This window comes from Mustela nivalis (genome assembly GCF_964662115.1).
Source record: "Mustela nivalis genome assembly, chromosome: 10".
Classification (NCBI taxonomy): Eukaryota; Metazoa; Chordata; class Mammalia; order Carnivora; family Mustelidae; genus Mustela; species Mustela nivalis.
Window position 1 is genome coordinate 72,773,932 of NC_139029.1, and position 23,321 is coordinate 72,797,252.

Sequence of the window (23,321 nt, forward strand, 5' to 3'; positions counted from 1 at the left end):
AAGGTCAGAAACAGAACTAACAAGCCAATGGTTAGAGAGGTGACAACAATAATAGATAGGAGAGGCAGACAGACCCCAGTACTTCAAGAGTAGGCTGCAGCAGAAAGTAAGTAACAATCTAATGGGTACACCTTAATGTGTCTGGCCACTGGGGTAACTGAAACATCCCTTCTCTTTCAGATCTACGAATCAGGCATTTCTAATTTTCCAAACATTTGCCTTTTCTTTTAAGAGAGCATCTTAAACATTTTGTGAATTTTCTGACATAAAATTTTCACTTTGATTAGCAGGTATTATTTCAGGTTCTTTACTCATTCGTTCCCTATTGTTTGGGCGTTTCCCGTGTTTTGAAACTATAGGTAGTGTGTTTCTACTGTGCATTTAATTATAGGTTCTTATTCTGTTTCCTTCAGTTTTGGAGTTTGTGTGGAGGGGAATGACCTACTATAACACAAGTATTTATTATTACAAGAAGGATGAAATATCATCAATATATAGTCATCTAGTTTAGCTAAACTAACTGAACACGCAATTTTTAATTTAGTTTTATGGAAAAAGGTATAAAATCTGATGTTCCAACAACCACAATGATCATACTTACTTTCATTTTCCTTTATTCCTTAGCACTTACTTCCTAAATGTCTTAAAAAAAAAAATACAGATCTACTTTAAAAAGAAATTTTGCAAGCTCCTGGGTGGTGCTCTTGGGTTAGGCATCCAGCTCTTGGTTTCAGCTCATGATCTCTGGGTTGTGAGATCAAGTCCCACATCAGGCTCCACGCTCAGTGAGGAGTTGACTAAGAATTCTCTCTCCTCCTGCTTGTCCCCATGCTTACTCTCTCATGCTCTCTCTTTCTCTAAAATAAATAAATTTTTAAAAAAATAAATTTTGCATATAATTGCATAATTTATTGCATAACAAATTGCATAATTTATTGACACTTTACCAGTTTGAGTGTTTGCCAGAAAGTTGATTATTCCCTAACCTGACTGAAAAGAAACTCTTTCCTAGATTTCAGGCTGAGAAACAGATGAGTACACAGATGCCTTCGAAGCTCCCAGGCTGTATTACTCAGCTCTCTTAGCTGCAGAGACAGAAACTCAATCAAAAACAATTTAGGCAAAAGGGGAATTTATGAGAAAGCTCACATCACCATGATAAGGAAAGATGTGTGGCCAGGCTTACCAGTAACTCATATACATTTTTACCCAATCTTGGTCTGCTTTCCTCCACAGGTGACAAAAACAAAGTCACAGTTTTACCACCACTGTGTTTTTGTCACCTGTGGAGGGGACTGAGAGTTGCTTCCTCTATTTCAGTTTCGAAAATTCTAGGGAAAGGCTCTGAATGACCTAGCCTTGGCTAATAAACTGTGGCACTTCCACAACAATTTAAAAAGTACTATATTAGAATGGTTGTTAAGAACATGATGAAAAAATATTAGCAAACGCAGTGCAGAGCAAGATCATGAGGTGTAGAGACGCAGTTGAATGATGATGCTCTTTTTTGGGGATAAAAAGACTATATGTCTTTTTAATGTCATGCTCACTACCCAGGCAAGTAATAGGACAGATCTGCTCCACAATCTCCCGGCTCTCTTAGGTGTGCTCCTTGAACAAGAGCCTGTTAATACCCTTGGATAGTACCTCTATAAGACATTAGCTTCTATTGAAAAACATGGTTGGAATGGGGAAAAGAGCATTTTCTGGAGAAAGAAGAGTTGATGATGTTCTTAAAAAGAGGGAGGGGTCTCAGGCCGCGGGAGTCCATCTAAATGGGAAGTTCACAGGGAATCTATGGCAGAGCTAAATGTACAGAGCTGAAGCTTCTACTGCTGGAGCAGAGGGTCAGGGGAAAGAACTGGCTACAGAACCAAATTCTCAGGCAGGGGTGGAATTCAGTTTCCTCTTACCTGCCAACTGATACATTGCTAGCAACTGCAATCTCATGTTTCCTTTACATTCTAACCACACTGGCTTCCTTTCATTCATGCAATGACTATTTATTGAATATGTATTGTGCACAAGGTATTCCTCTGCATGGGATAGATCAGTGAGCAAAACAAACCAAGATTCCCTATTCACACTGAACCTTTCTTCTTTCTATACCCTAAACATGCCTGGTTTGTTTCCATCACATACTATATTACTCTATAGAGTTATTCACCTCCCCGTTCCAGGAGTGACTCTGAAATTGGCCATGTGATTTGCTCTGGTCAGTGGAGTGTGAGCAGATGTGATCTATACTATGTCTAAGAAGCTGTAATTGCTTCTGCATGGTTATGGCTCATACTCATACTTCTCTACTATGAGAAGACCATGTTTCAAAGTGGGGCTACTCAGTCGTGGAATAAAAAGAAACAGAGTGGAGCTACCACCTGGAACAAGCCACTACTGATTTACAGCCTATATATTAATACGGGTGAGTATAAAATGTTCATGACCTGAGAAGGTAGATTGTGTGGGTTTTGGTAGTGCAGCAAAGTTGCTGATATAAAAGCCTTTGCAGGAGTGCGTGGGTGGTTCAGTGGGTTAAAGCCTCTGCCTATGGCTCAGGTCATGATCTTTGGGTCCTGGGATCGAGTCCCACGTTGGGTGGGCTCTCTGCTCAGCAGGGAGCCGGCTTCCTCTTCTGCCTGCCTACTCGTGATCTCTCTGCCAAATAAATAAATAAAATCTTTAAAAAAAAAAAAAAGCCTTTGCAATTGCTGTGTGGTCTGCCTGGAATGCCCTTCTCTTAGGCCCAGATTCCCCACTCCACCTTGCCTCGCCTCGCCTTTGTTTCCTTGGGTGAATGCTGGAACAGCGAGGGCTGCCTCCTCCACTTGGAAACTGGTGTGTAGCCAGGAAGCTGTGTGTGTATGTGTGTGTTTATGTGTGTGTATATGCGGTTGGGCCTCATGGTGCCTTGGAAGAGATGCAAATGAGTTTCCCCTACTATATAAATAAATATTTACACACACACAAACACACAGGTACACACTCAAATATTAATTGAATATACCCTCTTCAGAGAGGGCTTCTAAAACTATATGCCTTAATATTATTCATCGCCTCTCTCCTACTAGCCCCAGCAAGAATTTTAGCATGTTTCTCTATTTAACTTTCTTATGAAATTCACCATTATTTGAAATTATTCTTTCTTTTTTAAAGATTTTATTTTTTTTTAAGGTCTTATTTACTCATTTGAGAGAAGGAGAGAGACAGAGAAAGAGCATGCACAGCGAGGAGAGGCAAAGGGTGAAGCAAGCAGACTCCCTGCTGAACCGGGAGCCTGATAACATGGGGCTCGATCCCAGGATGTGGAGGTGATGACCTGAGCCGAAGGTATCTGCTTAACAATCTGAGCCACCCAGTACCCCTGAAATTATTATTTCTTAATTATCAATCTTGCTCACTAAAATGAAAACCTCAGAAAACAAGGACTTACCTTGTTCAGTGCTGTATCTCTGGGATCTAAAATGGTCTTTGGCAGGTTGTATTTACAAGTATTTTCTGAACACATGAACGAAATCCCACCTCTTCCTAACTATCCTCATTTTTAAGTATTTCAAGGGCATCTTCCCTCTAACCCATCACCCAGTGCCACAGAGCTATGCACTTAAAGCACATCATGGGCTACCACTTCACTCTAAAATCTCCCCCGACTCTCCACAAACTACGGAATGTGATTCAAATTCAAACCTGGCATCCACGGCCCTTAGTCTATTTCCAGCCTTCTCTCCCACCATGCCATCCCCTCACAGACAGTGATTCAACAGCTCAGAGGCACTTGCCATTCTCTAATTGCATTTGTGGTGTTTGTTTCCCTTGCCTTTTTTTTCCCCCCAGAGAGAGGGAGGAGGGAGAGTGCACATGCAAGAGAGAGAACTGGGGGAGGGACAGGTGGAGAGGGAGAGAATCTCAAGCAGACTCCATGCTGAGCACAGAGTCCAACAAAGAGCTCCATCTCATGACAGTGAGATCACGCCCCGAGCCAAAATCAAGAGTCTGACGCTTAGCCAACTGAGCTATCCAGGCATCCCAAAGAGAGAGAATCTTAAGGCTCCATCCTTAGTGTGCAGAGCCCAACACAGGGCTCAATTCCATGACCCTGAGATCATGACCTGAGCTGAAATCAAAAGTCAGACAGTTAACCAGCTGAGCTATCCAGGTACCCCTGTTTCCCATGCTTTTATTCGAATTCTTTCCCCCTGTCTATAGGATCTTCTCCATAATCCCCACAGTGGTAGGCTCAGAAATGACTTCCCAAAAGATGTTTGCATGCTAACCCTTGGGACTTGTGACTATTGCCTTATATGGCAGTACAAATCATTCTATCCTCGCAGATGTGATTAAATTAAGTTGGTCTTGATTATTTTGGACTTTTCAGGTGGCCCCTAAATATAATCACACACATCTTTAAAAGGAAACGGAAGGAGTTCATACATGTATAGACGAAAAGGCCGTGTGAAGATGGAACAGATGGCAATCCGAAGATGCTGGCTAACATGACCAAAAGCCAAGGGGTACCAGCAGCCACCAGAAGCTGGATGAAGGAAGTGAAAAGATTACTCCCGAGAGCCTCTGGAGGGAGTGTGGCCCAGTGATACCTTCATTTTGGCCCGGTGATACTGATCTTAAATTCTCATCTCCACAACTGAGAATAAATTTCTGTATTATTAAGCCATCAGGTTTGTGGTCATTTGTTACAGCAAGCAGCCATAGGAAACTATTAAACACAATCTATCTGACAACATAGAGCATGGTGATTAAAGACATTAGGAATGTGATTAAAGAAAATTACTAAACCCTTCCAAACCCACACTTCCTTAGCCATAAATTGCATATAAAAATAGTATTTACAAAATAGGACAGCTAGAAGGATTAAATGAGACAGCATGTGAAGCACATACTGCAGAGGCACATGGTGAACACTCCAAGACATTTATATTACTGTCACTTGACTTAAACAAACTCTCTGCCCTCCCCTCTCTACCAGGATAGGCAAGACATCACCAGACACAATTCTAGACTCTTAACCTGCTGAAATAGCACCAGAGGAGTCTATGTAGGAACCCTCATTAAAACTTCCCTTATTTTCGATTCCTAAACCTCTTTTCCTTTGTCTTGTCACTTCTCTATAAAATTTACTGTTCTTTCTTATGATGCTATCCAAGCTCAAGTTCTAACAATCCCTTTGAGTTAGTTATTCATTACTGAGCTCTCCCATGTGTATGTACAATGCATATGAAAATTAACTCTGTCCGTTTTACTCTTATCAATCTGTCTTTTATAAATCTAATTTGCAGGGCCTCAGTCAGAAAACCTAGGAGGCTGGATGACAGAGTTATATTATTCCTCCCCTACATTCAATAGGTTCACAAATCTTAAATAGTTGCCAGGTGAGCCACAGAATGGGAGAAAGTATTACAACACATATCTTACAAAGACAATTATTTGGAATACGTTAAGGAACTTCTACAACTCAATGGGAAGGCAAACAGGATTTGACAGCCACTTTGTAGAAGATATATGAATGGCCAAAAGCACGTAAAAGATCCTCAATGTCATTGATCATTAGGGAAATGCAAAATAAAACCACAATGAGGTACTACTAGATACCTATCTGAATGGCTAAAATTATGGATACTAAGTGTTGGTAAGGATGTGTAGTAGCTGGAACTCACACAACTCTAGTGGGAAAGTAAAATAGTACAACCACTTTGAAAAGCTGCTTAGCTTAAAAAGTAAACATAATTGTAGCATACAACCTAACCATTCCACTGTTAGGTATTTACCTAAGAGAAATGAAAATGTATGGTTACACAACTGCTTGTACACAAATGTTCATAATAGTTTTATTCACACTAGCAAAACACTGGAAAAAATCTATAAGTCCATTAACAGGTAAAGGGGTAAACAAATAACGGTACATCATTTGTTTATATATGCTATATAATGGCATACTATTTAGAAATAAAAAAATAATGAACTACTGATATATCACAACATGCATAAATTTAAAAATCATTAAGCATATGAGGAAATGATAAAATAGTATATATAATACAATTAATATAAATAATTTAAATTTTTTTTACACATTTATTTATTTATTTAGAGAGAATGTGTGTGAATGGGGGTGGGAAAGGCAGAGGGAGAAGAGAGAGTCTTAAACTCCACGCTCAGTGTAGAGCCAGATGCAGGACTTGATTTCATAACCCAGAGCCAAAATCAAGAGTCAGAGGTTTAATCAACTGAGCCACCAGACATTCCTAAAATAATAACTTTTTTTAAAAAAAAGCAAACTAATCCATGGAGCCAGAACAAATCAATAGAGACAGGGATGGACTGCGAAGGAGCATGAGGGATCTTTCAGGGTGATGAGCATGTTCTGAATGTTGATTTCAGCAATAGTTTCATAATACATACATCTTTAAGTAGTCAGTGAGTTTTACACTCTAAATGGTTGCTATTTATTGCATCTTGATTTTAAAAAGCTGCCAGAGTAGTTTCTTATAAAACTAAAGATACTCTTACTATATAATCTCTCAATCACTTTCCTTGGTATTTACACAAAAGTGGTGAAAAATTATGTTCATAAAAAATCCTGTGTGTGCATGTTTATGCAGCTTTATTTATAATTGCCAGAACTTGGAATCAACAAAGACATCCTTCATTAGGTGAATGGATAAACTGATACAACCCGACAATAGAATATTATTCAGTGCTAAAAAGAAATGAGCTATTCAGCAAAGAGACAATGCATGCGGAAATCTTACAGGCAAAATCATGAAGACAGTAAAAAGATCAATGGTTTCCAGGGCTTGGGAGGGGGAAGGAGGGATAAACTGGCAGTAAAGACAGGATTTTTAGGACAATGAAAATATTCTGCAGGATACTGTAAAGGTGCATTTGTGTCATTACATTGTCAAAATCCATAGAATGTGCAACACTAAAAGTGAACCCTAATATAAACTGTGGACAATGTAGTTTCATCGTAGTTTCAATGTAGGTTCATCGATTGGAATAAATGCATAACGGTGGTGGCGGGTATAATAAAAAGGCAGGCTATGCATGTGAGAGGGCAGGGGATATATAGGAATTCTCTAGTTCCTGCTCAGTTTTGCTCTGAACCTATCTATAGTGCTCTAAAAACCAGAGATCTACTAAAAAAGAAAAAAAAAAAAAAAGAAAAAAAAGGTTCCAGAGCATTCTAAAATCTTATCTTCTTTCTCCCTTTGAACAAAATACTCCTCAATCAGGCAGGCATTAATAGAGCTATCTCATAGATTTTGATGTCTTCCAAGTTATGATTGTACATACATTCCAAAAACACCCCAGACAAATGGGTCTTTCACCACTAGATGGCACAGAATGTTCCTGCAATGGTAGAAGAACCGAAAGTAAAACTCCTAAGTGGAAACAGAGAGCAGGGATCAATGACTTAAGATATACATGGGGAAAATCTAATTATATAAAAGTCCAGCTTTTAAGCAACATATATAGTTGTTTCATGTTATACTTACTTGTGTCTAATATCCTGTAGCTATTTGGTATTTGTCGACTAAATAAGTGAGGGAAAGGGAAGGAATCTCAATCCCTTCTCAGAGACAATACATTGCAGAAAAAATGAGTTCTTTAGGGGAGAATATGGAGTGGTTACAGCACACCCTCACAGGGCTAATTCTAGCAGAGCTAAATTTGGTCTTTAACATATTTTGGACCTTTGCAGACTGAGGGTAACTGACAGAGATGCAAACTCTGGTTCTAGAATTTTGATTGACTTCCCTCCATCCAGAGACTGACATTCCTTTGAACTGGTTATAACTTGTGTTATTCTCTCATATGAATAAAATAAAAATCCTTAATACACATTCATTTTTACATCTGTGTAAGTCAGGATTTTGCCCTTTTCTGAAAATTATCTTTTAACAATACCTGTAGAGAAACAAGTTTATTGGAAGCAAGAGTTTCTTCAAACCTGGGAGCTGACAGAATAAACATATGGTTGGAATGCCAAAAAATGGGACTTGGGTCAAGGAAAAAAAAAAGCCTGATTTATTCTCTTTGAAAATCAGGCTTGGGCGAAGATCCTGTGTGTTTACTGACCCCACCTACACTCACAGAGGTGAATCTTTTTGCCTGTCTGGACTATATAAACCCATCCCCCAACCCTCAAAGTTAATTAGGTTGGGATGGACAGAGTCAAGCTAAACGAATCAGGACAACTCTTGGAAATACGGATTTGAGATTGGGCAAGAGGTCTTGGGTTCCTACTGTGTATTTGTACCAGGAAGATACATAAACTAGATCTGGGGCCCTGCCAAACTGTGTCCTGCAATATATGAATATATTACAATTAAAATTTCCAAGCTCGTTTAATACAAAGAGTTTCAAGCCAGGTAGATCTTACTTTGAAATTAAACATCAAAACTACAAGCTGTGTGAAGTAGGAGGTTACGTGACTTCTCTGAAACTCAATTTCCTCATTTGTTAATAAGGAAAATGAACCTGCGCCCCATGCAATTGCCACGATGCTTAAGCACACTAAATCCGTAGTGGAAAACATACCATACACTTAACACCAAGTGTCCACTTAGGAAGTGGAAAAGATTATCTTAAATACAAAGAGGATGAGTGACTTAACACCAAATATGGTAAGGAGAATTGGGTAGGTACTAACTGTACAAGAGATAATATTTTCACATCAAAAAGCAGAGCTGTGATTTCTTTAGGAAGGACAGACCGAAGGAAAAGAGACAGTTTTTGTTTCAGCTGCTATAAAATAAACGTTTTGTGTTTTTCTGATGGACATGTAAATTTTAGAAGATGCTTTTAAAAAATTTACCTATTTTTTTTTTTTTTTTTTTAAGTAGGCTCTATGCCCAGCATGGAGCACAGTGTGGGGCCTAAACTCATGATCCTGAGATCAAGACCTGAGCTGAAATCAAAAGTCGGATACTGGGGCACCTGGGTGGCTCAGTTGGTTAAGCTGCTGCCTTCGGCTCAGGTCATGATTCCAGGGTCTTGGGAATAAGTCCCGAGTTAGACTTCCTGCTCAGCCAGAAGTCCACATCTCCCTCCCCCACCCCCCACCCCTCCCCTCCCCCTGCTTGTGCTCACTCTTGCTCTCTCATTCTGTCAAAGAAATAAATAAAATCTTAAAAAAAAAAAAAAAAAAAGAGTCTGACACATAACCAACTGAGTCACGCAGGCACCCCAGACCTACCTTTTAGAGTAGTTTTAGGCTCACACCAAATTGAGTAGAAAGTACAGGGTTCCCATATATCCCCACGTACTCTCCCCACCAATAACATCCCGCATCAGAGTGTGCCTTTGTTATAGCTGATGAACCAATATTGACACATTATCACCCAGACTCCAGTTTATCTTAGGGTTCCTTCTATGTGTTGTAAATTCTTTGGGTTTTGACAAATGTGTCACATGTGTCCATTATAGCGTCATACAGAATATTTTCCTTGAGAAGTCCTATTTAGGAAGGCTATTTGGAGGAGAAGCAGGCAACACATTATTAATGGAAGCAAAGCAGAAAACCCATGGGCTACAAACTGTAGTCTGGATGATTAACCCTAAAAAAAGGTTAGTCTAGCCAAGGATAACATGGTGAGGTAGAAGAGGGTGTTCCATGAGACATCTCACCAGCAAGGACTCCTTTCTTCCTTCTTTTCTTCTTCCCTTCCACCTTTCTCTCATCAATCACTAATTCTTTTCTTCGACTTTCTGGTGCCAAGGGATAAAAAAAACTTTATATCCCAGTTTCTAAGCCTTTGAGATCTAGGTGTTAAATAGGGGACAGATAGTGATTTTTATCCTGAGTTCCTCTTCTTTCTTTTCTTGCTTTATAGCAGTAATTCTTTTCTTAACCTTTAAAGTATTATTTATCATGTTTCTGTTGGCCATCTGGATGTCTTTTTTGCAGAAATGTCTGTTCATGTGTGGGGTTATGGACACTGGGAGGGTATGTGCTATGGTGAGTGCCGTGAAATGTGTAAACCTGGCGATTCACAGACCTGTATCCCTGGGGATAAAAATACATTATATGTTTATAAAAAAATTAAAAAATTAATAAAAAGATACTTAGCCAATTAAAAATAGCATAAAATAAAAATAAATAAGCAATTTAAAGTATTAGTTATCTAAAATTACAGAAGCAACAAAAATACAATGTTGTAAAAACAAGCAAGTAATAGACAAATTGTAGCCCAGCCCCCAGTACAGTCCTTTCCTCAGAGTTATCTTTTATGTAAAAAGTTTCCATTGACACTAGTGATGATCTTTCCTGTTCTTTACCATCTATCCTTGAAACAGAAAAATTCTAACAAAAAATCCTTTATTTAATCGAGGTGTCTGAAATTTGATGGGCTGTTTGTAGTATTACTAGTATCTAGTTGGGAGGATAAAAAAAGCAGTACCTATAAACATTCCTATAGATGTAATTAAACTTCTTCCTAAATTGTCTCAAATATCCACACAGGGCCTTGAACCAATAAGAGAAGACCTAATCAGCTAATTCTGTACCAGCCCCTTTAATACTCAAGGGTCTGGCTAGTCTGGAAACCTACTGGGAAGGGATAACTATTTGTCCAAATCTATCAACAAGACAGTTATTCCGCCTTTCCGAAACATCCTTTTGTCACAAGTTCCACCTGACTCAAAATGGCTCACGTGGCAAACCTCTGTTCAGCCGCTTTAGCACCCCTGAAGATCCTGACAGCCAAGACCTATTTGCCCTTACTTAGAAAATCAATATATCTGGACAGTTGTATTCCGAATCCAAGGTTCACAGAGATCCCTTCTTATTTCTCTGGATTAACCCAAACTTTCTCTGTAAGCAGACTGTCTCATGATGCTCTTCTGCTTTTGCCACCATCTTCATCTTCAACATTGTAACATTCTTAATCCTGGCACATTATTGCTCCTGCCTAATGAAAATGAGCCACGACCGCGAAGTACTGGCATCCTACTTCATGATGCCACATCCTGATCCAAGGCACACCCCTTCAGTCTGCTTCTGAATCAGAAAAATTAGGATAGGCAAATAATGGCTCTAATTTCAACAGTCAGGGATATGGGAAACCCAAGATGGGCCCTTCGTTCTTCCCAGCCCCTTGGCAAGTTCTATTTTTTGATTTTTACATTGCTTCACCCACCATAATGTGTTTAAAATAACTCAATTTATAAATAAACATTGGTGGGGAGATTTCTACAATACTGCAAAACAAAAACAAAAAACAAATACCAGTTTATTGTCAATATCTAACCTATCAGGTCCATAGTTCTGGAAAACCCATTTTTGTTCCCAGATGCCTTAAACCTCCTCCCTGTGGACCTTTGGAATACCTGCAGCTGGACTTCATTCATTTGCCACAATTCTGGGATTATCAGTATGTTCCTGTTATTGTTTTTACATTTTCTAGCTGGCTAAAGTTTTTCCCTGCTGTGAGACTAATGCCCTCACCACGGCAAAGAAACTGTTAGCAAACATGCTTTCCACTTGGGGTACACATTCTACAATTTCTAGTGATCAAGATACCCACTTCACTGGGAAAATCATTCAAGCTTTAATAAAGGCCTTATAAACATCCTGGAATTATCATTGTCCCTAATACCCTCAATTACTGGCAAAGTTGAAAGAACTAATAGAATTTTCCAACCTAAAATCTCTAAGCTTAGACTCTACTGGACTCCCTTGGCCTAAGGCGCTGCTGCTAGCTCTGTTGCTAACTGACAATATCACCCTTGGAAAATATACACTTATTCCATATGAGATGGTTACCAGTAGGCCAAAGTCTACTGGCATGCAACTTTCTGCTGATCCCCTGCCAGTATGATCCCTTTTCTGCCCTCATGCCAGTATGAGCAGCTACTGTGAGCCTTTAATTACTAATGCTAAAGCCTACCATCAACAGGTTAAAGAAGGAACCCAGTTCCAGTTCAAAGGATCCTGTGGGTTAGTCTGGAGCCTGGTGATTTTGGAAGCCCTGTTGCAGCGAGGGGGTAAAAGCAGCTCTCAAGCCACATTGGAAATGACCTTACCAAATGTTCCTGACACTAGAGGCCAAAACTAGAGGGCACTGAGCCTTGCCTACCAATCTCACAGCTAAAGATGGCCCCAACTGACCTCTCGTCCTGTATAGATGCTGGAGACCTCTAAATTGAATAGACAAGGAAAGACAAGTAGTTCACATCAAGGTGAGCAGCTTCTGCCCAAGGTGCCAGATCAAGACTTCATACTTTTAACATGAAATCTTTTCTTCTCCTTTTTCTTTCCTCTGGTAACAGCCTGGAAAGATACGCTCTCATGTTTATCTCCCAGGCCATTGAGGAGTGGGGAGGTGTCATCTTTCAGACTGCTGGCTTGTCATCGAAGATTCCAATCTGTCCATGATGCTAGAGACCCCCTCGTCCTCTCTGTAACTAATTTCTCTTCTTTTCCTAATGTCACTGCAAACTACAACGGACTCCCCCAGAAGACTCCCACTAATTTCAACGTTTACAGCCAGAATAACCTGTCCCTTGCTTTTATCTTTCTTCAACTATGAGTGTATGGACCCAAGGAAACACAACTACTTATGTAAACCTTGGTACATTTGCACCCCCATGTTCTTGTGATCATCTAGCTTCTGCTCCCTGCTCTAAGGCATCTCACCAGCAACACCCATCTTTGCAGGGTATTTAGAATGAACAACTCTCTCAGGCTAGGAGATTTTCTTCTGGTGGGTGCTGAAAACCTAACTGACCCCAGGCTGGAGAGGGTGAATGCAATAATCCCCAAGAATGAATTCATTAACAGCACCACCTAAAGGGAATGGCTGTGTGTCTTTGAGGCAGTTAACATTCTATGCCTATGAATGCCTAGTTGGTGCACAACTGGGCAATGACTCTTAAGTTAATTGTACAGCTAACTTTTTACAAGCAAACTAAGACATCTCATTAGTAGATTCCCTTGAACTTATACCTTCGAGATAAAAAGACCTACCAGGAGGCATTCATGATTCAGGACTTGCTTCTTTTTGGCAGGGCCTTGCTTTCCTGGTTAGGAATTAATGAAAACAAGAGGTGATCAGAAACCTCTCCCTCACTCTTGAAGATAACGTAGAATCTGTTGCTAATGGCCTAGACACCCAACAAAGACCTTGAGCCTCTTTGGTAAAGTTGTGCTTGATACTAGAACAGCTCTTGATGATCTTATAGCTGAACAAGGAGGTGTCTGTGGTGTGGCCAACACTACCTGCTGTGCCAAGATTAGCATTCTGAGAAACTGAAGCTAAATTACATGAGATGACAGAAAAAAATGACTCCTTCTCATGAGGGAGCAGGAGGCTGGCTGAGGACAAAGCAAAAGCTGGCGCCTTGCACCCCCTCTTCACCCACTCCCCTCCGTATGTGTAGCATTCCTCAAGCACCCCTGACTGCCATAAGACGATAAATAGTTAACTTGCAGAGATCACAGTACTGCAAGGCACGTGGTTTGCAAATGTCCTTGAGATTTACAACAAAGAAGTTACCTTATCAATAGCCCAATTTCCAAAGACACAGAACTCAGTTCCTCAAGCCCTAATGTCACCCTCCCCTCCATAAAAAACCGAAGGAGGTGGAGGTAGAAGGAAAAGTAAATAAAGTTAAATTTCTTCTAAACCTAAATCTCATTAACAAGGATGCTTGATAGCAGGAATATAACATTCCACCAGGAGACTCCCAATTGTCTTTATGTTAATGCCTCATTAGAGGGAAAGTGACCTTGACTTGATAGTAACCAGGCCTTCAATATCCTGATAGTATTCTTTGCCCCAATAGCCCTTCTGAACACCCCTTTGTCCTCACCTACCCAACTCCTGTGTATATCACCAGCCACTCCTCACAACCCGGGGCAGCCGCAGCTCTTCCTGCCCACAGGTCCTGTCCCCGTGCTTAATAAACCACCATTTTGCACCAAAGATGTCTCAAGAATTCTTTCTTGGTCATCGGCTCTGGACCTCAGCCCACCGAACCTCACCTAGGTTCTAGAACTTCATCACTTCCATGGGGGCTTTCTTTGACTTATTTGATTTTGACTGGTTTGGGTCTTGGGGCCGTGGCTGCAAAGTACACTCCAAACACTGGGAATTCTCCTCTGTACAGCAATTATAATAATCTTCTTGATGCACTGTATTCTCTCAAAAGCTTTACATGCATGTGTGTACCCATTAACCATCAAACAGTGGAGTGGACCATCTAAGAAATGAAGAAAATAACCAACTTAACAAGTGTAAACTGAAAACTGTGACCTGTGAATATCAAGAAGTTGAACAGGAATATCAGGACCTATAGGCCACCAGACAAAGAAACAACGAAAACTGTGAATTTCAGAGTGGTAGCTGAGAGTGGTGCTAGTGCCTTAAATTTTGATCACATCTCTCAGTTACCTGGAGAATTGAGAGAATTGTTAAAAACAAAACCACAAGCCCAAAATGATGCCACTTAGATCAAGTTCCCAAATTGGGGTTTAATACCTAATCTAATGACACTTTCAACCTCCACCAGAAATGTTGTCTTAACCAGTCAGCCAGGAATTTTTCAATTAGTGCCAAAAAGTCCATCCCATGGGCCCCTCATACCCCCCAAAGAAAGATGAGGTAATCTGCATGGTAAGATCCCTTGTCATCTACCCCCCACCCCACCAATGGAAAGCCACCTGGCCTGAATTCATTACTTTCCTTTGCTAATTACTTTCTTTCCCCACCCTCCTCCCGTTTTTTGTATTGCTCCCTGGGGGCTCTTCTCTGCCTCCCGGATGGGATGGGAAAGCCTGTTAGATCTTCAAATTTTCTCAGTTGGCTTTTGTTTCTTTAACAGTACCATCTAGTACCCAGTCCATATTCATATTTTTATGATTGCCTTTAAAAATATCTTTTTTACAGGGGCACCTGGGTGGCTCAATCAGTTAAGTGTCTGACTCTTGATTTTAGTTCGGGTCATAATCTCAGGGTCACAAGATAGAGCCCACAATGGGCTCTGTTCTCAGCAGAGTCTGCTTCCCCTCTCTCTCTGTCCCTCCTCCCTGCCCCTCATACATGCTCTTTCTCTCCCCACCACACACACACACACAAAAATATATATATACATATATATATATAAAGACATATATATATGTCTTTTTTACATTTCATTTGATTGCATCAAGTTCATAAACAAGGTTGACACATTGTATTTGCTGGATGAAGTTCTCAAGCCTCTTTTCATCCTAGAGCGGTCCTTCTAAACTTACCCTCTCCCATTTTCTCCCATGTCACTGACTTACTAAAGAAATTAGGTCAGTTATCTACCCTGTGGTTATGACCCACATTTTGGATTTGTTTGCTTTTCCATGATTTCACGTAACTTGTTCCTCAATCTGCCGTACTTTTTGAAAACTGGAAGTCACGGGGCCAGCACTGATAGTCACTGTAATATCCTATCTTGAGTAGACAAAGCATGCCCTTTCTTGGGAGTGCCCATATTAGGCAGGCATGAGTGTGGTATTTTGGTTATGTCGCTTAAAATCTGTGACCTTGGGCAAGTTACCACACCTATCGAAGCCTCCACAGGAAGGAAGTATAACAATTCATAACTTGATGAGTTTTATAAAGATAAAATGAGATGATGAGAAGGCAATGCCCACCCCGTGTCTGATAGATACACACACAAGCAGTCGATCAGGGAGCATCAGCTCTAACAGTGACAAACGATACCTCCGTTTCACATAGCATAGAAATACCATTCCAATAAAATGCTTATAAAGCACTTGAAAAACTATCTCTCTTTTTTTTTTTTTTGACATAACAGGATATGCACAATATTTATCTGTGTCAGTGATTAAGCAATACATACAGCAGAAGTAGGGAGTCCAAGGATTTTTGAAGAATTAATTGTCAGGAATTTTGCTGTACTGTTAAGAGACCAGAGTCTCCGCTGGGCCGAAAACATGCTGTAGAATAAAAGAAAAACTTTAAAAGGAAGAAAATGTATGATATTTACATCACTATCAGATACTTGCAGCTACCTAATGGACCATAAGCTTATATAAAATATAAGTAAAAATTGTTGATAGCTGTTTTCTTCCCATATGTAATCTCTCACCACTAGAATCATTCTAATAGAATCCTCCTTATCTTACAAAAATTTATGCATCTGTCATTTTAAACTAAAGATGTGTAAGGATATTGTAAATTCAAAAAACAAGGCTCTCATTTAGTCAAGGGCATAAAATTACAGTAAGTAAAAGTTTCATTTGTAGCAGCTATAAAAACCAGAATATTTCTATCTAGGAAATACTCAATTTTCATAATTTCCTGGATAACAGTCACTGGTAAAACAGCACAATTTTTGACAGTAAATTGAAGTGGTTAAAAACAGAATTTAGTAAGTTGCTTGAAAAGGATTATATCAAGTCCTTGACAAATAAAAAAATATATGAATGAATCTTAGGTTATTTTCATAGATAGTACTTTCTTCAACAATCCCATAGACAACGAGCAAACTATTTAAATAGATTCCAGTTACACAACAAGCATGCATTCTGAATTACATCTCTACCTATAAGGAAAACTTACCAAAGAAATAAAAAATTCTATTACTGTACTGCACTTACAAGTATAAGAAAACCCGGCATTCTAAAAAATATCCAAATGTATAAAAGAAACTTCTCATAAGGTTTTACTTATGAGAATGCTGTATCAAGTGGATGGCACTTCCTCTATCTCTGGTAGTTAATTAAACTTTAGAAAAAGAGATACTCTATGACTCAAAGGAATCCACTGAAGCCAGCTAGCTATGAATCTTTTCAAGTTACCGAAATGTTAAGGCTACAGAAAGATTTAAAGGTGAGAAACAATATATTGGATGCTTCTTAAAAGGTTAAATATAAAATCCTGACCTTGTCAACAAAATCTCAGCTTCAATCTTTAGCCATTCTATTTCACTTCCGCCCTTTAAATTTTCTGCAAAGCACTTTTGTTGCTGTTGTTTGGTTGGTCACTCATTCACTTATTTCATATGTTTCATGAACAGGGACCTGATGTGTTTAGTTTACCAATGCATTCTCTGGCACCCGGTAGGCACTCGATAAATAACAATATTAAATGACTGAATAAATACAGAAAAATCACACTATAAATTAATGATTTAGGTGGACTATTTATGAGGCCTTTTATGAAATATTGATTCCTTTTTAAAGTAAATAATTACCCCTTATGTTGTACATCTTTCAAATTGAAGAACAGGTTTTCTTAAATCAAGAAATGCCTAGTCTTCTGTCATTAACTGTTCCGTTCAGGAATAAAATATTAACTAGGTTAGGCAATATGGGTTGTTTTAAGGAAAGACATTACCAAACAGGAACAATATCGAAAAATCTTATTTAGTATCACGGAGTTACTTGATTTAGGATAATACAGTTGTTTTCTCCCCACCCCCAGCAAACAAATGTCCATTTATTTAAGTTCAGCCCAATTTCTTAGGTATTCAAGCAAAGTATAAGCAAAATGCTTTCTTGTAAGTAGAAAAATGGGAGAAACCTCTTCTACCTTCTTGAGATAAACTAGGTGAAAAAACAGCATAGGAACCAGAGTACCTCAATTCTAGTCCTTATTCTGATATTTTAAAAAGTTTTCATACATTATATATTAATAAAAATAATTTTAAAAATTAAAAAGCTTTCTATCCTTGGACAAGTCACTGATTCTTGCTGAACCTCAGTTCCCTCATTTTTCAAAAACAGATGAATATACAAACTGTTGATTTAAAGGTCAAGTCAGAAGGGGCTAGTAAATCAATGGCTGATCATGTGTGAGCTTAGGCACAATTCTTGGGAGATTTCACTCCACACTGGGTGAACCATACCCTCTGGCCAGCAGGTCTCAGTGCTATTCTCTATAGGGAGTCAACACTAAATCCATCTGTTTTCATCTGGAAATCCCAAAGTCTGAATTCTGCATCATCTCTAGCTACCTTCAACAGTATATTACCTCCACGGTACAATGTAATCCCTGGCAAGTGACCCAGTTCTTCATTTCTCTGCCACTTTCCATACCTTCCACTGTGTCTTTTGAACAAATAGGCCATAATCAGCAAATTTCAATGTATCTTTACATTCTCAGCGTGTTTTCCTTGCTTTAATGCCAATCTTATTGTTCCCTGAAGATACCATTTCTATGGTCCTCAGTGCTGGCTTTTGTTTTAATATTCCGCACCTAGGTCTTTCCTGTTGTCCATTTCACCACTTCCAGACTATTAGTTCCCTCATCTGCCTCACTAATGTTATCTCCTGGTCTGTGGATAACTTCCTGTCATTACTAAAGATTTGTCATTAGGCATACAGTTTTCTTCTCAACGCAAAGTACTGTGATCATCCCAGATAATTTCAGTGGCTTCAGAGAGGATCCTCCCAACAGCTGACAATCCCATGTCTGTTGGTCTTCTGCTCCATTCCACCTTAGTCACTTTCCTGCCATTATATCCTGACCCTGTACCTTACCATTACCTCGGTCTGGTCTAATTCCAAAATAACTGAGTGAAACATTCTGCTTTTTGACCATAAGATACCATCCCTTTCAGTTAATTATTCTATTCTTCAGTATTATCAAGATCTCTAGGAGGCTTCCTCTCCTTTTCCCAGTCAGCCTTCCCATTCCATTATTTTCCAAATTAGAGGCCAGTTCTACCACTTTGGTAATGTTCTTGACAATGCCCTACCCACCTGTCTGTCCTTTCACCGGTTTTCAACACTCTAGCCCTGGAGGAAGTCTTCCACAGAGTCTGGTTTTCCCAAGCTGTGGAATGCTGGGGAAAGTCACATGGGACATGTTCGATTTCACCATAAATTCATGGTCATCAATCTCAAATTGATTCCCAAATTCTCCAGCATTTATGCTATATTTTATAGGAGAAGGATGGCAGAATATGTCACCTCAAAATATCCCACTTTAGAATAAGAATTATTTTGAGCTAAAAGCACTTGAAAAACAGCAAACACAAGAAGAGCCATCTGATTCTTCTTCTTTCTGAAAACAGGAGATAAAATTCCCATGTGAAAAGTGCTCTCCCTGCACAGGAAAAAAGAAACATTCCTACATGGAAGGTTGAAGCTGAGAGAATTCTGTAAACACAGAACTTGTTAAATAACTCTTACCTTCCTTTAGCCTCCCCAAATATTTTGGTTACTTTTCCACAATTGCCTCTCCCAGTTCAACCTATATAGCAACATTTGTTTTTGCCACTGCTTCAGGTCATTTTCTTAGGATTCTTGTGTCACGTAGACCTTATATTAAATGTGTGTGCTCTTCTCCTGTTATCTGCATTATAACAGTTCAATTCTCAGGCCCAACTGGAAACCCTAAAAGAACAGGCCATACTTCTCTCCCACAGTCGAGAATGACTATATTTTAATTTTTCCCACACTCCTCTAACCTAAAAGCACTTTATTCCAAATAGATAACCTTGACTCCTATCAGAGAAAACAGAAGCTATCAGATTTGCCATTTCAATGTACTCAAATTGAAAACACCAAACCCCCAAATGCTTTATTTCCCTTCTATTATAATAAAGAAAGTGACCCTCCCACAAAAGGATAATTCTTCCTCCCATGACTAACTCTCTGGAGACCTTGCTCCAATGATTTTTACCCCTTTCTCTGGTATATGCAATGTTCCTTGCTTACATCTCTTCTGGTTAAAAAACATAAATACAAAATATAAACAAAAATTAAAATTCTTGACTCTACCTTCTCCTCCCTGTTGCTCATTTCCTCTTCAAATCAAAATTTCCAGTTACTTTCTCGTGAGAGCTAAGCTTTTAAAAAGTTATGTTCTCAGTTGTCTTCTTTTCCTCAATGTATACTCTTCAACCTGGTGCCAACTGACTTTTTTACCCAGGACTCCACAGAAACGGCTCTTGTTCAAGTCAGCTGTGACCTTCATATTGTTAAGTCCAGTGAACATCTGGCAATCCTCTCACTTCCCTTGAGCTCCCTGCAGTTTTAGATCCTGTTGGTCAAACCCTGTCCCCTCCCAGAAACCCATGTACCCTTGGCTTTTGACATACTACAATCCCTCATTTCCTTCCTACCTCTCCTCCAATCTGCCACTGAATGATGGAATTTCTCAAAACCCACATCTGGATTCTGTCTACTCACTCATTAATCTCTCACTAACTAATCTGATTGTGGGACGAATTGTGGGGACATCAGTGCAAAAAAAAAAAAAAAAATCTAAGTAGGCTGACATACAGATTCAGAACCTCTGAAACTACTACTTTTCTTCTGTGCTTTACATACACATTTTGACCAGCACTTCCTAATGCAGTTAACACTCCATACATATATTCACAAATAATAAAAATAGATGAACAAATTTGATGTCATTGAAAAGTTGGAGAAAATCCAAACGTATATGGTTTTTAACTCTAAACAATAATTTCACTGTACTTTTTCCTAGTTTCTCCTTAAAAACAATGTTCTATGAAGAAAACCAGGCAATTGTGAATCAAGGTGATCTGGTAAACCAGATTATGGCATATTGTAGATAAGGTCATCTCCATATTCAAATACGCATGATCAATAGAAAACCAATGTATTTCTTATCACGGGAGCCAACTATTTAAAATGAAGTTATGTGTGGCAGAAGCTGAGAAGGCTGGTGAATTGCTGGGGGCGGGGGTGGGTGGGTAGGGTGCAGAATCCACAGCTACAATGTGGAAAAAAAATGTAGACAAAGTGAATTGTATCAAGTTTGAAAGTCGGGCCTTAAACCCAGATCATCAATTTACATATAACCACTTTGCACCTGCGGAGGAGAGAAAGAGGAAGAGATTTATGTAACTTGACAAAGTTCCGAACGTTCAGGTTAACTGCAAGGTCAGGGAAGGCTAAGGTGAATGTTGCAAACAAAGGCTGATGCTAATCAACGCACCACCCACGCTGTGATGTCCGAACAAAAGTTATTTCTGCTTCATGCTCTCCCTGCCCATCCACTTCTACAATGTTTATAAGGTCCCCCCCGTGCAACAGAAGGCACCTAGAAGGAGAACCGGTACTGGCTGGGGAAGTACATTGGGAATAATAAGCCTCCAAGTCGTGACTGGAGCAAGAGTGGGAAAAATTAGCCATATTTAGCCCGAGCTAAAAGGCGGCGGATCCTGAAACTGCTGGAAAGCCGTTCTGTGAACAGGGGTCCGTGAACTGTACATGTGCCCAGGGTCAGAAGTGGGGCTGCCTGGTTTCCAGGAGAAGGAACGAGGTTTCTGCCCAGCACGAGGTGACACTTGCGGCCGCTGTGGGAGAGAGCGAGCTGCTCAGCTCTCGCCCCCCGCGAGGCGGGGGACCGCCCGGAGCCGCCGCTGGAGCTGTCCGGCTCTTTCCACCACGCGCTGGAGATTCCACACTTCACTTACGTGGCAGCAGAACAGCCTGCGTTCCCTTTCTTCTTAGGAAGCCCGGTTATGGACGAACTGGAGTCGGTGTTCCCACAGTGCCAGAGGCGTCGAATCAAGAGCCAAGGGAGGCACAAAGCCCGTCTTTTGGGATGACACGGGGGCAAGGGCCGCACGCTGCGAGGCCAGCCACGCACCCGGAAGAAACGTGATTCAGCGCGGGCGCCGGCCCCCGAGCGCGAGTCCGAGCCCTGAAGGAGATCCAGCCCGGCTCTCGGCCCCGCCCGGCGCAGCGCTCGGCGACCTCCCTCCCGGCGGGCCTGGCTCCACAAGACTCCGCGCGCCCGGCCCGCTGCACCGGCCCGCGGCGCACTCACCGCAGGCGCGCTCCAGTCCCGCCTCCTCCGGCTCCCCGCCCCCGGGCGTTCCAGGGCCGGGTGGGAGCGGAGGGACTCGGACTTGGGGGCGGCGCCCGGCGCGGCCGGACGCTGGGGCAGGGTGCAGAACGTGGATTGGCTGAGGCGTCGGCCGCTAGCGCGGACTGGTTCGCTCGGGAGGCGGGGTAGGAGTCGGCGGGGCGCGGGCTGCGTAGGCAGGTGGAGGTGTGGGGCTGTGTTAAGTCGGCGGGGTAGAGGCAGGTCTGAGCCATGGGGTGGGGCGGAGAGACCTGGATAGGCCGGGGATTGGGGATGAAGACTAGGCCCAGGGCCCTAATTAGATATGCATCCTTGCTTTGGGTTGGGGTGGTTGTAGGACAAGGACGATTTGGAAGAAAGGGCAAACTTGGGGCACTGAGCTTAGGACAGGAATTGCTGTAGATAGAATATGTTGGAGGGTGCCTGGCAGAGGGCAAGTCTAAACAGAATGTGAAAAGGGATTTGTAGATGTATTCATCGCCTGTGATGGGGGTAAGAAAAAAAGCAGGAATTGACCGGCGCCTGGGTGGCTCAGTCGTTAAGGGGCTGCTTTCAGCTCAGGTCACGATCCCAGGATTCTGGGATGGAGTGCCTCATGGAGCCCTGCATCGGGCACCCTGCTCAGCGGGAAGCCTGTTCTTCTCCCACTCCCCCTGCCTGTGTTCCCTCTCTCGCTGTCTCTCTGTGTCTGATAAACAAAAGCTTAAGGGGGGGGGGGGGAAGCAGGACTTTACATCTCTTAATAGAAAAAAAAAAAAGAGTTCGATTAGAGAACCGACTAGGAAAGGGAGTGTGACACTGGAGGGAAATACACGACATTTCAAAGTTTAAGAAAAAATCGCCAAGGAGAAAAAGACACCACCAGTCTTAGATGATGTAGTGCTAGTGAAAGCACTGTTTCTGTTAAGAATCACATTTCACAATTGGACTTTCTTCCTCTCCTATTTTAAGAAGATGGGTGGATAGATGAAGTGAGAGTGACAGCAACATTTACTTAAGCCTAGAGGAAGGAGCAAAGGTAATCTCTGGTTGAAGGAATATACTCTTCAACTAGGTACAAGGAGGTTCAGGAGACAATTAGGTGAATGGAGAAATTACTGGGTGCTACAGAGACCCTAGCCCTAGACTGTGAATTGTTGTGGAAACCATTCAGTTGCGAATATTTTCCAACAATTTGTCAATACTCTCCTTTTTGCTGGACAATATTGGTGGTCCAGAAGGCCACCAAGAACACACCTGTAGTCAGAAAGTTGGGTATATTACTGGTTGCAATGAGGGAGAACACACACCCTGGGGAGCCATGCATTGGTTATTCCAATAACAGGGTGTTAGAAATGACTTAAAAATTTTTTGCATGTATTAGGTGATTTGCGGGGAGGATTCAAGGAAAGGGAGATTCATTCTGTTTTGAATCCTGTCAGGAAGTAGAGGCAATTGTAGGATGAGGTATCATATGACATTTTATATAGAAGGAGAAAGGAAATTGCAAGTGTAAATCCGGAATTGGTAAAGAGG

At 40.9% G+C, this 23,321-nt stretch overlaps 1 protein-coding gene across 3 annotated transcripts in view; it reads right to left on the minus strand.

The window, feature by feature from the left end:
• KYAT3 (kynurenine aminotransferase 3) overlaps nucleotides 1-21,807 on the minus strand; it is a 59,063-nt gene extending 37,256 nt beyond the window's left edge. The window contains exons 1-4 of one of the 3 annotated variants that reach the window (XM_082688596.1): nucleotides 21,412-21,807; nucleotides 15,856-15,952; nucleotides 13,835-14,220; nucleotides 12,986-13,038 (exon numbers count right to left, since the gene is read on the minus strand). Coding sequence is in view for 1 of the 3 variants with exons in the window: in XM_082688595.1 (XP_082544721.1) it covers nucleotides 15,856-15,951 (96 nt within the window). In the remaining 2 variants the exon portion in view is untranslated. Of the gene's footprint in view, nucleotides 1-12,985; nucleotides 13,039-13,830; nucleotides 14,221-15,855; nucleotides 15,953-21,411 lie in introns of all 3 variants that reach the window. The other 2 variants (XM_082688597.1, XM_082688595.1) reach the window with 2 other exon arrangements.
• Between the last annotated feature and the right edge of the window lie 1,514 nt (nucleotides 21,808-23,321).